This window comes from Abrus precatorius, unplaced genomic scaffold (assembly GCF_003935025.1).
Source record: "Abrus precatorius isolate BTA unplaced genomic scaffold, Abrus_2018 Scaffold2, whole genome shotgun sequence".
Lineage (NCBI taxonomy): Eukaryota > Viridiplantae > Streptophyta > Magnoliopsida > Fabales > Fabaceae > Abrus > Abrus precatorius.
This window is the reverse complement of record NW_020874362.1, coordinates 14,538,236-14,555,613: the sequence shown is the minus strand read 5'-3', so window position 1 is coordinate 14,555,613 and position 17,378 is coordinate 14,538,236. Positions and strand designations below refer to the sequence as shown.

The following is a 17,378-nucleotide window of genomic DNA, read 5'->3' as shown; positions in this document are numbered from 1 at the left end:
GCATGTGACATTCAGGCGCTAGGCGAGGGCTAAGAGTAATCGCCAGTGTAATGTGGCACAAACAAGGAGTGACTCCTGGCAGATTTCCGGCGGTGAGGGACACATGAATGAATCGAACTTACATCAAAATGAGAGAAATCCAGAGACTGTAGATATAGTTGATGATAGCTTAAAGGAATTGATTAGGACTACCTATACTAACAAAATGTATTTACTTTTCGGTGACCTATCACTTAAGAACTCCTAAGTTAAGCTTGCTTAACTTAGGAAAATTATGGGATAAGTGACCTTCTGGGAAGTTTCTGAGAAATGTGTGAGTGAGAACAAAGCACGCTGAAAAGTCTTGTGTTAGTTTGTAGGGACAGTCATCAATCTAGAATAAGTTGGTGGACTGTTACACTTAATATTAAACAAAATGTAATTTAGCGAATAATGAAAAAAAGGATGTTACATTCATCACACCTATCTTAGGGGAGCTTTTGTGGATTCAAAGAGGAGTATTTTAAGTTTCAAAGGAGATTTAGGCAGGTGGAAAGGAAAACAAAATAAATCACTAGCAAAATCAAGCTAAAATCAGGTAAGGGAGAGTGGTAGTGTACAGTTGCAAAGAAATAATCATGCTAAATAAAAAAAAGGACACAAAGCAAGGAAGTGATGAGTATAGACATTCATAAATCATATCACAAGGCAATACTAATTACTTAATGAATAGGCAAACATATTCGATCAAGCAAATAGTTAATCATGCATTATAATGTCTTTTATTGATATTTTCTCAATAATTAATTATTCATTTCTTTAATTTTGAATTGAAGATTGAGAGTTTTGTGCCTGTAATTTAGACAGTTAATAGGTACATCTTCCCTTGTCAGGAAATGACGACTAGAATGAGTAGTGAATTCTCATGAATAATGTATATAATATGTAAATAGGTTTGCTAACATAAGTTTTCTTTAGAAGTTCCATCTTTCTTTTTTATTTTTATCATAATTATAATTGTAGGACCTAGGAAAAATTTTAACATTCTATGAATGACCTTGAATTTTAAATAATGTAGAACCTTTAGAGTGATGTAATGTATATAGTTTGTTTAGTACTCATTATGATGTAAATTAAAGTTTTGTATTAAATGAGATCATTCACGAGAGATGTCTCACTAGCAACATGAATGTTTAATATGATATGCAAAATAGAATGGGAGTAATTAATTGATTACACAACATCAACTAGCTACTTTAACTTAACTATTCTCTAATATATAGGTGAATGTGCCACAATTGAAATGTGTGTTTTTTTTCTTGTTTTTGCAGAGAAAACTGTGCAAATGGTGAATGTCAAGAGAATCACCATTATGAGGAGCAAGTTCACACAATAGGGCAATCAAATTGGTAATACTAAGGAACTTACAACTCAAATTGGAGAAATAATCTAATTTTTTCTTGGGGAAGTAAGGCCCAAGGAAAAAATTCAAGCAAAAACAAGGAAGGTCAATCAAACTATAAATTGTCTTACCATCAGAATCAAAAACAATCTATACCAATTTTCAACTTGGAAAACTGCATTAGAAAAATTAACAATTAAGACTTCTTTATTTATGATTGAGACCAAGACGATATTCAAAAATCATGAAACCTCGATCAGGAACATTGAGACTTATCTCAACCAATTCAGGGGTAAATTGCAAAGAGAAATATAATGCCATTATTTTGAGAAATGAAAAACAATTATATAACAAACTACCTAAGAAGAAAGAAGATAAAATTCAAGAGAATCAACAAGACAATGCTTAAAAGAAGGAACCAAGTTAAGAAGAGAGGATAGTTAAGGAAGAATATAAGAAAAGGGAAGAAAAAGAAAATCGATAGTTCCATGCTCACCTTTCAAAATGACAAAGAAACAATACTAAAACACAAAAATCAGAAAATACCTCCTTATGTCAAGATTCCATATCCTCAATCTTTAAAGCAAAGAAAAATGATTTATAATATACGAAATTTTAAAAAGATACAAATTAACATCCTTTTGTATAAGTTCTAGAACAAATGCATATTTATAAAAAATTTATGAAGAAATTGTTAAATAAGAAAAGAAAGTTACAAAAGTATGAAACTATTGTATTTACTAAGGAGTGTAGTGCTATATTATAGAAAAAATTGTCACCAAAGTTACAAGATCTCATGATTTCATTGTCTCGTGCATAATAAGTAATATGTTAATAGATAAAACATTGTGTAATTTAGGAGTTAGCATTAATCCAATGTCTTTATCTATTTTAAAAAATAAAATTAGGTAAAGAAGTTAAGCTCATAATAAAACACTTATATGTATATAATTTTCTTTTGTTTTAATATCTTGTGAAACACTATTTTAATTTTGATTCCTTTAATTGAATTTTTTATAAGGACTAAAATATTACGATGAAAAAATATATTATATATTAAAATCAAAAACAAAAACTATATTAATATAATATAATAATTTTATAAAAGAATAACATTAAAACTATTTTAATTTTTTATTAATTGATTTACAAACTTGTTTTCAGCAGGACTAAGTAAAAAAAATAGAGTTTTTTTTTTAAGGAAGTAGAATAGTATTTAAAATTTTTAAAAACAATTTTTTTATAAAATTAAAATTATAAATGTTGAACATGTGACCCGCGATCAAGGAAAATTCTTAGGCACGAGGCTTGATGCAGAGCATGTTACTTGGTATGATCGAGCCCTGCAGTGCCAGACTCCAACAAACGTTAAGAGGCGGCAGTCACCCCTACCTTCCCTTTCCGTTGTTCCAACTAAACCGTGGGCTCACGTCTCCAAAGCCAATTTCCCTTCTTTCTCCGATAAATACCTCTTCTTCGTCCCCAAATCAAAGAAACAGACACAATCAACATCTCCTACAGAAAGAAGCAATGGTGGCTCTTCTGGTGGCAACCACGTCCGACCCAGCTTCCATCAACCCGGCCAATGCCCTATTGGCCATGCCAGGGTGGCAAACAGGACCTCATTTCCAGGTTCAATTAATCGTCCCTTTTGGTTACCCATTATGATTATGCCCCTTTTGCTCTTTTGATTATATCATTCTCTTTGCTGTGTGGGTCCATTAGGATGATATGAAGAGCTTTGTGAATGAAGGTTTGAGGGTGTTGCTACATGGGAAGAGCATAGTGGTGGAGGATGACTTGGACAAGAGGTGGGAAGAGGTGACTGGTGAGGCTGTTGATGAGGTCATCTTCTTCAGCAAGCACACTGCTGTTTCTAACAAACCTGCCCTCACCGTTCACCCCATTGGTAATTTTCACTTTTTCTCGTTTAGGTGAAAAATGGTGTATTTTGTAATGTAATGATTGTGCAGGTGTTCCTCATTTGCGTGAAGGTGATGTTCCACCCCAGGGTGGGAGGCCTGGCTGGGCAGCGCTACCAAATCCTAGGATTGGGCCTTGGCTTCGGCTTTTGAAAAATATTGCTCAGGCTCATAATCTCATCCCTGAATTTGAGGTATCTTTTATTATTGTCATTGGAATTCTAGAATTTAAACTGCTTTTGCTTTTCTAGTTTTATCTTTGCCATTTGCGCTTTAGATTCGACATTCCTGCAAAAACATTGCTTGTTTCATGTTGGTGGAAGATGATTTAATGTTTTGTGTTTTCTAAGTGTGTGTGTCGAATTTTGGAAAGCAATTCTGGCAGAATTTGATCTGTTTCCCCAATTTAGATTACTTTGGAGGCAACTCACCATGGACCATTGACAAATAAGCCAACCATGTTTCTGGAGATTGGTGAGAACTTTTTCCTTAAGTCCTAGACATCTTTCTGGATGATGGATTTTATATATCATACATATATAACAAACATATTGCATAGTCTATCTCTGAAGTACTACAAAAATGCTGTTCTGTCTTTCCATCCTCCATTGTTTGGTTTCCAGATCAAGTCAGTTTTCATTTTAATCAATCTCCTGGTACATTCATATTTATTTTCTCCCTTTTGAAAGTTCTAGTTAATTGCAATGAATGTTCCATCTTTTCCATGGAAAAACGAAATATTGTATGACAAGAGAGAAATCAAATGGAGCTTGCTAATCAGCAATGTTATGTTAATTTTATTCTTCATTTGAGTATGAAGAGTATCTTTTCTTGTATCAGGAAAGTCCAGAATGTCTGAAGGTGTTCAAGAACACAATTTTGAAGTATTTCCATTCTCCCGGGTTGATGTATACATTTTGGTTCTCAATTTTTTATTGATTTTTTTTTTCTTTGGGATTGTACAGGGGTTGGTCCTTCCTCACCCTTCCCCTCTTCCCCAACGTCATACATCTTTTTCTGTTAGCTAAATCAAGCCTTGGTTGTAACCAAGTTAGGCTTGATATTAATTTTTATCCTACCTTATCACTTTTTTCTAGTTCATTCTTGAAGTACATTAGAAGCTGCTAGCAGTTAGAAAAAAATTGAACTTTAATACCACATGTTTTCTGTTCTGGTAAAGGTAGTACTGAAGACTATTGGAAGAGGCAGGATGCTGCTCAAGTTATGGCACAGGTACAGTGAACTTCAAAAATTTTTTCATAACTTTTCCATCAATATCTGGAATTTCCCTGTATGGAGATTACATTCTTTAACAAAATTTCTCCTGACTATAAAATTGCGCCTCTAACTATCTGTACCAGAATAAAAGCTTTAACTGGCAGCTGGTGAGTAATATTTTATTTTCTATACTGAAATTGTATTTTGTATCGGTTCTTGCAGTTAGTTTGGGAAGGACTTGGACTTGGAGGTGGGACAGATGTAGGAAACTGGAGCAGGTAGAATGATTAAGCTAAGATGTTAAACAAATGCAGCAATGTTAGGTGGCGTACTCATTTTGTGTTTGGTATAGACATTGTTACAAAAATTATTCCAACAGTAAAGAAATTAAGAACAACAATGAAAAAGACATGGAATTTACTGAGTTTGTATTATTGAAAAGTTGAGAAATCAGTAGGGATACAATCACTACTGCCTAGAGCCTGGCTCCTATAGAGAGTTATTGCTCTCCATCCATAACTACCCAAAAGATATTCCTCAATATCCTCTCCCTACAGACGCCCCTCCCTATATGGAAAAAAAAAAACACCTCGTCATAACTAACCCTCCCTACTGCCTTCTCTGTGTGTCAACTCATCACTGATTCCTTCCTTTCTTCTATTTCTCCTAGTATAAACTCTTCAGATTGTGGGTTGCTGGACCAGAATTCTTTCTTGACTATTTTGGGCCGTAACACTGCCCTCCTCTTGATTTCCAGCCTTGTCCTCTAGGCTGAAGCTTGAAAACTGATTGCAGTGAGTAGGTTCATCCTCCCCAGTGGCTTCATCAACTGACTTTCCCTTCTAGTGAATTAACATCCAAGCAATCATTTCTCTGCCTTTGGTTATAAGACGGGAAGCTTACACAGCCCACGGTTCCAACACCACTATATACTCACCTTCCAAACCCAGTGGTAAATCTTATTGAATCTTGTAATCACGCACAGCCTTCTTGAGTAGTGAGACATGCAACATAGGATGGATCCTTGAAGTTTCAGGAAGTTGCAGCTCATAAGCTACAGCTCCTATGCTGTCCAACACCTTGAAAGGATCATAATGTTGAGCTGAAAGTTTGACATTAATACGGGTAGCAACAGAAATTTGGCTTGAGAAACATCCACCCACCAACCTCAAAATTTCTCTCCTTCCTTTTCTTGTCAGTGTTCTTTAATCTATCTTGAGTGTGTATTAAATGGTATTTGAGCTGCCTAAGAGCCTCATCTTTGTCAAGCAACTCATGCTGTACAGCTACATTTGTCTCACCGTGGAGGAAATGAACTAACCACAGAGGCTTCCTCCCATAGACAACTTCAAAGGGTGTCATTCCTATCATTTCATGGAAATTGGTATTATACCAATATTCTGCCCAATGCAACGACTGAACCCAAGTCTTAAGTTGATACACAAAAAAACAACACAGATAAGTTTCTAGACATTGGTTTAGGACCTCCGTCTGACCATCCATCTTAGGATGCTAAGCAAACTCATCTTGAGTCGAGTACCTTGCAACTTAAATATCTCTTGCCAAAATTTACTAATGAAGATAGGGTTGCGGTCGCTTACAATGGAAAGAGGAACACCATGTAGCCTCACCACTTCTTTCATAAACATCTCTGCCACAAACCTAGTAGAGAAGTGGTGCTTCAAGGTGATAAAATGAGTGTACTTTGAGATTCGATCCACCACAACAAAAATGGCATTATACCCATGTGATTTAGGCAACCCAGTGACGAAGTCCATCGAGACCACTTCCCAAACCTGCTCTGGAATGTTTAAAGGCTGCAAAAAACCACCAGGTGACATGGCCGTGCACTTCATTTGTTGGCAGACATCACATTTTTGGACAAAATCCTGAACCACCTTTGTCATCCCAATCCAATAAGGGTTGGCAGCAAGCCTTCTATATGTTTTATCAAAACCAGAATGCCCACCATGGGGAGAGGCATGAAATTCCTTTAACAATTTAGGAATCCAAGGAGATGTGGAAGGTAGCACGAAACGACCATTATAGAGAAAAATTCTATTCTCATAAGTGCACCTAGGTTTGGATGTATTATCCTTTTGCAAATCAGCAATAATTTTAGATAAACATCATCAGTTCGAACTTCCATTACTTTCTCCCTGTCTTCCCATATAGGATAGGAAATGAGAGAAGATAATTCACCTGTTTCATACATGCGAGAAGTGCATAAGCCCCTTTGTTGATTCATAGTGAATATCCATTGCTGAAACAATTGACCCATACTCTTTTGATCTGCAACACTGTGAACTGTCTTCCATTGTATGGATTAATGCTAAATAGCCAACCTTGTAGCCATCAAATCTTTCTCATATGCAGACTTGGACAGGTTGCGTTTACTTAAAGCTGTGCTGAAAAAAGCTATAGGATGCTTGCCCTGCGTCAAGATCGCCCCTATTCCTTGGCCTAATGCTTTACATTCAATGCTAAAAGATTGAGAGAAATTTGGAAGAGCTAATAGTGGTGTTGTTGTCAATTTCTGCTTCAATAGTTCTGTTGTGAGAGAAAATATTGAATCCGTGTGTTTTAGGGCATAGCGGAGTTATTCAAATTTATAGGAAAGAGTACATAATTACAAAATATGCAGTTACTGTATTTACAAGATTTTAATAGATTCTAATAGATTCTAACACTCCCCCTCAAGCTGGAGCATATAGGTCATATGTACCAAGCTTGTTACATATGTAGTTAATCCGAGGGCCCTTAGTGACTTAGTAAATATGTCTGCTAGTTGATCATGGGAATTGACAAAACTAATAGATATTTCCCTGGACATGACTTTCTCTCTGACAAAGTGGCAATCAATTTCAATGTGCTTTGTTCTTTCATCGAATACTGAATTTGAGACAATGTGCATGGTGACTTGATTATCACATATAAGTGACATATGTGTGACCTCTTCGAACTTTAGTTCTTGAAGCAACTGTTTGAGCCATATAAGCTCTTGACTCGTTATAGCTATAGCTCGATACTCCGCTTCCGCAGTGGACTGGACTACAACATTTTGCTTCTTACTTTTTCAAGAGACAAGGTTATCTCCAACAAATATACAGAATCCAGAGGTGGACCTTCTATCTATGGGAGATCTTGCCCAATCTGCATTAGAATATCCCACAACTCGAGTATGTCCTTTATCTTCATACAAAAGACCCTTTCTTAGAGCTTGTTCGATGTATCGAACAATGTGAGTCATTGCATCCCAATGTTCCTTACATGGAGAGTTGAGGAATTGACTTACTACGCTCACTGCGAATGAAATATCTGGACAGGTAAAAGTGAGGTAGTTTAGCTTCCCTACTAATCGTTTGTATCTTTCAGGATCTAGAAGAGGCTCCCCTTGATTTGGCAGGAGCTTGACATTGGGATCCATGGGAGTGTCGATTGGCTTGGAAGTTAACATTCCTATTTCTTCTAGAATATCCATTGCATACTTCCTTTGGGAAATAATGATCCCATTTTTGGACTGTGCTACTTCTATTCCCAAAAAATATTTGAATTTGCCAAGATCCTTTGTCTGAAATGTTTGAAGAGATGCTGCTTTACCTGTGTGATGCCACGATGATCACTACCTGTGATGACAATGTCATCAACATAAACAACTAGGTAGATACAACCGGTAGGTGAGTGACAATAGAAGACAGAATCTGCTGAACCATGCTCTGGGTGACTGCTTGAGGCCATATAAAGATTTTCGCAGTCAACATACAAGACCAGAAGACTCCCCCTGAGCAACCATGTAAAAACATTCCTGATATCTAACTGATAGAGAGGCCAATGACGTGTGGCAGCAATGGATAGGAATAGTCGTATAGAGGGCAATTTGGCCACGGGAGAGAAAGTTTTGCCATAGTTCAATCCGAAGATTTGAGTGTAGCCTTTGGCAACGAGACGGGCCTTAAGCCGGTCAACCTTGCCGTCTGGACCAACCTTGACCATATACACCCATCGACAACCAACAACTGACTTCCCTGGTCATAGAGGAACGAGGTCCCAAGTTCCACTGTTTTGTAATGCACACATCTCGTCTAACATAGCTTGTTGTCATCTTGGATGGGCAAATGCATCACCTGCACTCTTAGGAATAGAAACAGAGGACAAGGAAGAAAGGCAAGAATAATAGGAAGGAGAAAGACGATGATAACTTGAAGAAATATGAGAAGGATTACGAGTAGAACGTATACCTTTTCGAAGGGCAATGGGAATGTCAGGTTCAGAGGGCAGGACCGGAAGATGAGTCGAAAGAGGTGGCTCCAGAGGTGAGTCCATGGTGTTGGTAGTGCTCGGTGGTTGCAATATAGGGCGAGTACGACGCTAATATACCTACAAAGGTGGAGATGGGTGTGGAGGGGATGGAGACTCCTCTGGAGGACAGAAAAGGATTGAAACAGGGGCAGCCATGGACAGGGAAGACTCGGATGTAGATGTTCTAAGCTCAAAGAATGGAATGGACTCAAAGAAAGTAATATTAGCAGAGATGAAATACCTGCAAAAAGTAGGGGAATAGCACTTGTATCCTTTTTGAGATTGTGAGTATCTGAGAAAAACACACTTATAAGACTGAGGAGAGAGCTTGTCAATGCTAGGACCAAGAGCATGAGCAAAACATGTAAAACCAAAGACCTAAGGTGGTAAAGGATGAAGAGAGTGGTGGGAGTATAGAACTTGATGAGGAATTTTACCCTGTAAAATAGAGGAAGACATGCGGTTAATGAGATAACACGCAGTAAGTACCGCATTACCCCAAAATTGATGAGGAACATGAGAGTGGTGAAGAAGAGTCCGGGTGGTCTCAAGTAGATGCCTATTTTTGCGTTCTGCAACTCCATTCTATTAGGGGTATAAGAACAAGATGTTTGATGTAACACACCATGAGATGCCATAAAGGTTTGAAACTGAGTAGACAGATACTCATGTGCATTATCATTTTGTAAAGTGTGAGTAGGGATACCAAATTGATTTTTTATTTCATAAAAGAAAGACTGAAAAATTGAAAAAATTTCTGAACGTTCTTTCATTAAATATAACCAAGTACGACGAGAAAAATTGTCTATAAAAGTAACAAAATATTTTGACCCTAATGTAGGAGAAATATGACTTGGATCCCAAATATTTGAATGAACTAAAACAAAAGGGGATGAAACCCGACTCATAGTGTGACTAGAAAAAGAATTACGAACATGTTTGTCTAATTGACATGACTTACAAGACAAAGATTCTAACTTAGAAAGACTAGGGTATAGCTGTTTCAACTTATCAAGACATGGATGTCCTAATCGAGCATAAATCAGAAGTGGAGATGTTGCTGCCGAACCAACAAGAGAGGGCTTGTTGAGCTGATAGAGACCATGGGACTCACATCCGGAGCCAATCGTCCTCCCCGTACTCCAGTCCTGCAAGGAAACAAATTTTTGGTAAAAGAGATGATACAATCAAGAGATCGGGTAAGTTGACTAGTGGATAATAAATTAAAGGGAGCACCGGGGACATAAAGGACATTGTGAATAGAAAGAGAAGAGGATGAACAACACCAACACCTTGGAACTGAGTTTGAGAGCCATTTGCCATGGTAACAAAAGGTAAATAACCAAAAGTAGAAAGAGAAGAAAAAAAGGATTTATTACCAGTGATGTGATCGGTGGCTCTAGAGTCAAGGACCCAAGGGCCTGAAGAGTGAGAGAGACCAATGAAGGAATTACCAGTGTGTGAAACAGCAGTAGTGGAGCTGGAGGCCTGACGATCGTCATACCATTTCAAAAAATTGTCACATGAAGGGGATGAATGTGGATCTGAAGCCAACGGCGGAGCAGAAGTGGATGAAGGAGACACAGAATTTTGAGCCACCAGGGCAGTGCGAGGAGGTCGACCATGTAGAGTCCAGCACTTATTGTGTGTCCCAGTTGGTGGCAATGATCACACCAGGAGCGTCCTTTGTTGCCCTTTCATTGTGGAGGTCGGTTGGTGTTGCGAGAAACCAAAGCCGAAGAGTCAATAAGAGTAGGAAGCAAAGGCTTAGAGGAGGTTTTGGAGGGGACACGAAGGAGGGTCACCTAGGTACTGTCCATAGTAGCCTCTGTGAGACTCCCTAGGATCTGATCACGAACATGAGAATATTTTGGGGGCAGACCATATAGAGCCAAAGACATGAAAAACATCTTACAATTGTCAAGTTCTGCATCTAGAGTGGTAGCGGGAGGAAGCAATTCATTGAACTCACAAAGAAGGCTAGATACTGAGCCAAGATAGGTTGACATAGAATCCTTAATCTGATGGGCACTAAGGATAGTCACGAGGTCTTCACAAACTTGGTAGAGTCGCCAAGAATTGTTTGTAAAGAGTTGTTAGGCCTGTGTACAAACAATTTTGCAGGTTTTGTGAGTGCAAAAGACATCACGAAGAGATGGGTGAATGGTGGCTTAGATGATACAGCATAGTTGAGCGTCAATCTTTTTCCTCAAACGACGGTCAGCCTCCAGGACATTGTCTACTGTTTGGGTGAGATGTGTCTCATAACTCTGTCCAACAAGCCAAAGTTAAATGTGAGAAGTCCAAGAGGAGTAGTGTTTACCATCCAACTGCTCAGAAGAGAGAGGTGCAGTGACATGGCTGGTAAAAATCTGAGTGTTAGCTTTTAGAGTGCTGGAGGCAGCCATTTGTCAGCGAGTAGAGAGAGAAAATGCCTAAACAGCAGCAAAAAAGGGCGAATAGATGTCCAAACAATTAATTGAGACCAGATACAGGTAGAGGAGAGAGGGGTGAGCAAACCCCAATCAACAGCGTCAGGAAGAGACGCCAGATGCGCTGTCAAGCTCGAAGGGAGAATGTGGTGCGTGAGAAAATTGACAGCAGAGAGGGCGGCGCTTGGGGCGCATGAGAACTCCGATGAAGGCGCGGTTAGCAGGGTTCAACCGATCTGACTAAGGCGACCACAATGGCGGTGTTTCCGTAGTGATCGAAGGTCAGATGGTGGCGGACGGTGGTGGCAGCATTGGAAAAAAATTGCACCGGTGAACAGAGTCCACCAGGAAAAAAAAATGGATTATGGTTGCCTCTCTAGGCTCTAGATACCATGTTGAGAGAGAAAATATTGAATCCGTGTGTTTTAGGGCACAACAGAGTTATTCAAATTTATAGAAAAGAATACATAATTAGAAAATGTACAGTTACTGCATTTATAAGATTCTAATAGATTCTAACAAGTTCAAAAGCAACTTGGGCATTGGGGTCCTAATGGAAACCATCCTTCTTGGTAAGCTTAGTTAAAGGCCTTGCTATCTTGCCATAATTTTGAATAAACTTGCGGTAGTAACCAGTCAAACCCAAAATACCTTGGACTCCCTTGACAATTTTTGGTTTAGGCCACTGGAGGACACATTGGATTTTTGCTGGATCCATGGCTTGAGCAAAAGAGCACTTCTTATTTGCCACCAAATGATGCTGTTGCAGAATGTCCGTAAGTGTCTTCAAGTTCAGCAGATGTGTATCCTTATCTAGGCTATACACCATAATATCATAAAAAAATAAGAGTAGAAATCTCCTGAGCAAAGGCCTAAAAATCTTGTTCACCCATGCTTGAAATGTAGAAGGAGCATTTATTAAACCGAAAGGCATTACAAGATACACCCTTTGTGAGTCCTGAACGCAGTTTTGTGGGTGCCCTCCTCTTTGACTGTAATTGGTGGTATCTAGATTTCATATCCAGTTTTGAGAAAAATGAAGCCCCATCTAATTCATCCAATAACTCATCTATCATTGGCATCAGAAATTTGTCAGGCACTCTTTCCTTGTTTGTAATCAACACATATCTTCCATGGGCAATCTTTTTTTTGTTTTACTAAGATTACAAGCTTGGAGAAAGCATTGTTACTTTGCCTTATAATCCTAGAATCCAACATATCCCTTACTTGCTTTTCAATTTCCACTTTGTGGTGGTAAGGATATTGATAAGGCCTGACATTCACAGGTCCTTGTCCTTCACATAGGCTAAACTTGGGCTTTCTTGGTTAGATGACCTGGTTTGGGATGACCTAAAATTCCTTTTTCCTCCAAATTGCTTCACACCTGTTTGGAATTGGTTTTTTCCATGCATTTCATTCTCAATCACCCTTGCCAAGTTCATCAAACTGTAGGTTTGATAAAGGACCTATAGCTTGCATGCTTTGCACCCTCCCTCGGACATCATCCCTCAAGCCATGGATGAAATACCCAAAATATTGGTTACCTGGCAAGTGCATGGCTGGAGCCATCAGCCTCTCAAATTTTTCTACGTATTCATCTACACTTCCTGTTTGCTGTAGTGCCATAAGCTGATCATAACCGTTGCCATCTCCCGCCCCTCCATAACATTCAAGCAACACAGTCTTAAATTGCTCCCATGTTAAATTAGGTTTGGCAGCAATCAGAGAAGTAAATAAATGGGTTGTGGGAGGCCATGCACAACTGTGCTAAGTTCGCCTGGATTTCAGGACTCATCTCCATCACACAAATGTAGATCACTGCACGAGCGATCTATCCAGATGGGTAACTCCACTTTCTTCATTGATTGGCAGAATTCATCAAGAACGTCTCCTTGCAACTTCTTAAACCCTAATCCTTCAGCATTTGAATTTTTCTCCCTTGACGATTTTGTTGGAATTTTGGTAAGAAGTGCTATCAGTCTCGCTTCGTTCTCCTCTGTATGTAAGCTCAGAGCCTCTATCGCTGATTTCAATCCAACAATTTCTCCTTCAATCACTGTCATTCTGCCCTTCATGATATCTATGTTCTTTCCTTTCATTTCCTTCTTTGGTGGCATTCACCCTCAAAGCTATTTGGCAGGTTGGATCAGTTTATTACAAACTGAATCCAACAGTAAAGAAATTAAGAACAATAATGAAAAAGACGTGAGCAATATATTGAGTTTGTATTGTTGAGAAGTTGAGAAATCAGTAGGGATACAATCACTACTGCCTAGAGTTTGGCTCCCAGAGAGAGCTATTGCTCTCCATCCATAACTACCCAAAAGATATTCCTCAATACCCTTTCTCTAACACACGCCCCTCCCTATATGGGGAAAAAAGAAAAAACAACAACTTTTGTGTGTCAACTCATCATTGATCCCTTCTTTTCTTCTATTTCTCCTAGTATAAACTCTCCAGATCGTGGGGCTCTTATATGGTTGTTAGACCAGAATTCCTTAACTATTTTGGGTCGTAACATATGTGAGGTGTCATGTTTTGCTCTCATTCTGTTTTACGAATTGCAATATATGTTTAATCTATGGTCCTTTGATTTTACAATTCTGAACTTGGTGAATTATGTATCATCTGGACACTTAAATTGCTTTTGTTGACATTGCATAATTATGGACTAATTTTTAAGTTTAAGGTTTGTTTCCTTTTGATCATTAGAAGTTCCTTCTATAATTGGTGAAAATTTTCTAACCTGAATCTAAATCTTTCGAATGTGAATCTAAATCTCATGTTCTTACAGGGAGAATGATAAAAAGAAAGTCCTTCTTGGGATAGGTGGTGGACATTATGCACCTCGGCATATGGACGTAGTATTGTAAGTAGTCAACCATTCATTGTTAAGAGTGCCTTGCCTTTACAAATTTATAACTGATTTTTTTTCATTATGTCAAATAAAGGCTAGAACTATTCAGTACTTAGCAATTTGCTCCCGAGATTTGGGCTGTGTTTGCCTTTTAAGGTTTCAATTATTGAAATTTACTCCCATTATTCATTTATATTGAAAATAGTAAGTAAAATTTAGCAATTTTGATCACATTAATCTTTTGATTTCTACAATTTTCATTATCCATCAAATTCCATTATCAACTTCAATTCCACCCAGAAGAAAGGCTATAAATTGCACATTCAAATAGATTATGGTAATAAATTGCATTAGTGAAAAGCTTTGATGTTGGTGCATTTGAGGCTTGAAAATATCAAAAAAGCAAAGCAGCAGATGCAACATAATTAGATTTTCATTTGTTTCCTTTATATGTTAAATCTCCATAGTTGATCATATCATGGATCTGTTTTTCATATCATTTAGGATTTAGGATCTGTTTCCTTTTTATTAGCTAGGATCATATCATTTAGGATTTCTTATCATGATTTATGATCTGCTTCCTTTTATTAGCTAAGATCATATCATTTAGGATTTCTTTCCTTTGTATTAGCAGTCTTTAAAAAGAGACTGTCAGTTTTCAATAAAAATAAGTAAGTACTCTCAGAATTAGTTACCTAAGAGGAGGCTCTATCAAGGATAAGTCTGCTTCCCTAAAATTCAGATTCACTATAGGTGTCTAGATCTGTGACTAGGTCCTATGCTAAGGCTCTTAACTGGCTTGTTTAAAATTATTATTGTTTTTTTATTTTGTCTACTTTAAACTTGTTTCATGATTCGTCTTGACTTCGAGTAAACTTCTACCAAAACCATTTGAGAAGATATTTACCTAAAACTTTATGATTGTGAAAATGCTTAGAAACCTTGCTTCCTTAAATTTCTTCACTGTGTAATTAAACTGCCTGTATTTACAAGCACTGTCAAATTTACAACTTCTCTCAAACTTGATCTCATATATCAGCTTACAAAGGGTGACTTTGGATTTAAAATTCTAAACATTTTATGTGTATTATATTTTCTCCGATGTATCTTGCTCAAATGAAATATGGATGTACTTACTTTGCTCTTACAATCTAGGAAAGAGGATGTATGGGTGGGTCACCTACTTTCTGGATATTCACTGCCAATGGAAGATCCAAACCAGTCAAAAGGAGAAAATAATGTAGAGATTGGTGGAACATGGAGAGAATCTATAAAAGCTGCATATGAGGCCACTAAATCTGCCTTTCCTGGTGGAGAAATTCTTGCACATCTTGACCACAAGTGAGTTTAATGAGCAAAATTATCCTTCTGAAATCAACAATCTGTTTGTAAGCAAATGCCAAAGCATGAACCAAATGCTATTTAATGGTTGAGTACTAAACAGATCATTAATATATCATCTGCAAGGCATATAAGTTTGAAAAACCTTACTGTGTGAAATTCAACGCTGTTGCAAAGATTACTGTCAGCTGACCACAATTTGTTTAAGGCTTTCCACCTGCCATAATCTTGCAGTGCTTCATCAGAATAAATTGTAAAGAAAAACGGTAGAACATGGGAAAAGTGGGATAAGAGGGATAAATCCTTTCCCATCGTCCCATCCGCTAGTTCTTATACCAAATGGAAAATCTTGGACATTCTACTATGGGGCTAATAAAGGCCTGCATTCCCCACTGACCAAAAATATCAGTGGGAGAGCAAGTATCTTGCAGAACCAACATGTTCCTCCCAATGGTTGCCGTGTTCTATAATTAATTGTGATCTACACTCCTTGCAGTGAGGGGACTAGCCCAAGGATTGCCAAGTTTCCAAATTAGTAGTAATGTACATGCCTCATCACATCAACTGCTGACACATTTTTGCCAGTGGGCTTGCATATTAGTAATTTGTTTACAACTAATTAACACATGAAAAATTGTCCAGGGACTAGCCTAAGTTAAAAGGAATCTACAATGAGGGTTTTCTTTACTAGGATGAAAAATTATAAACACTGTTTTGTGGAGATTATGTATCATGTCAAAAGGAATTGTTGTATCTTACAGGGTATGCTGTCGTCATATGGACCTTGTTTCTTAGCCAGATACATGTCTTGAATACTAAAAAAGTGATGTTCTTCTGAGAACTTCCTCCTTGATAGAAAGTGACATTCTTATGAGTACTTTTCTTGTTTCCTATGTGGCTGTTGTTTATTTCACTTGTGGTTCTGTATGAAGGAAGAAGGCATGTTATGGGCATATGTTGAAAATTAAGAAATCTAGGTTAACGTTTGGATAACAAAATTTGCAACCTGCTGTATTGTAACTGACTATTTTAGCTGTGCCAAGGTGACCCTGGCTTTGACATCGCATGTATATCATTTTTTTCACTCAAGTTAATGTCTACCCTAAACTAGTGCTTTATTGCAGGAGTTTCAAGGGCTGGCAGAAGAATGCCATAACAGGGTTCCTTGCAGAGCAGAACATTAAAATTGGAAAACCAAATAACTTCTATTGAGAAACCTTGGCGGATGCTATTTTGAACATAGCTTCTGCAGAGCACAGAGAGAAGCTGAAGATTTTGGTAAATCATACTTGCAATATAATTAATTCAGTTCATTTGAGGTCATTGTGATAGTGAATGGGTAAGTGAAGTTTGAGATAAACTGATTTATCCATAAATTCCATTCCAAATGAAAAATAATATTCACATTGATTAAAATCACTAAATTAATGACTATATAGAAGGTTGGCATTTATTCCTGTTTGTACTCGGAGAATTATATCCTGGACCAATGATGGATGTATAGCAGTATTTTAGTCAAATTCAATACTATGTAGTTCCATGAACACTTACATATTCATGACTTGCCTGTGAAGTGTGAAGCTTGCCTTCCATGTGCATGTATAAAATCAAAGACACTGAAGAATAAGTAGAGAAAATGAAGAAAGGTGGTGAATGAGAGAATGATCTTACAAAACTGCCACTTATGATTAAAAATTTTCTTAGTTCAATATAATGCAAAGCAACATCTGTTTGATAAATGATGATGAAATGAAAATGAGTTCATTTTCATTACGATGATCGGCAGATTTCCCGTTGTTATATACAGCCTGTTGTATAGCGTTTATGTTGTGTATGGAAAAGTGTTTCATACTTATGCAGAAAATTTCTTCAAAGCCTTGGTACGTTTGCATGGATTGTTGGGCAAACTCTACACCATCTTTCTTGGT

General features: G+C 37.6%; 1 protein-coding gene across 1 annotated transcript; it reads left to right on the top strand.

Annotated features, from left to right (window-relative positions):
• Positions 1-2,669: 2,669 nt before the first annotated feature.
• LOC113858632 (D-aminoacyl-tRNA deacylase) lies at positions 2,670-17,037 on the top strand. Its single transcript, XM_027491346.1, has 9 exons — positions 2,670-3,013; positions 3,107-3,290; positions 3,355-3,497; positions 3,714-3,777; positions 4,484-4,536; positions 4,744-4,799; positions 14,047-14,121; positions 15,265-15,450; positions 16,575-17,037. The coding sequence occupies exons 1-9, from the start codon at positions 2,693-2,695 to the stop codon at positions 16,660-16,662; spliced, it is 1,170 nt and encodes a 389-aa protein (XP_027347147.1). The 5' UTR covers positions 2,670-2,692; the 3' UTR covers positions 16,663-17,037.
• The last annotated feature ends 341 nt before the right edge of the window (positions 17,038-17,378 follow it).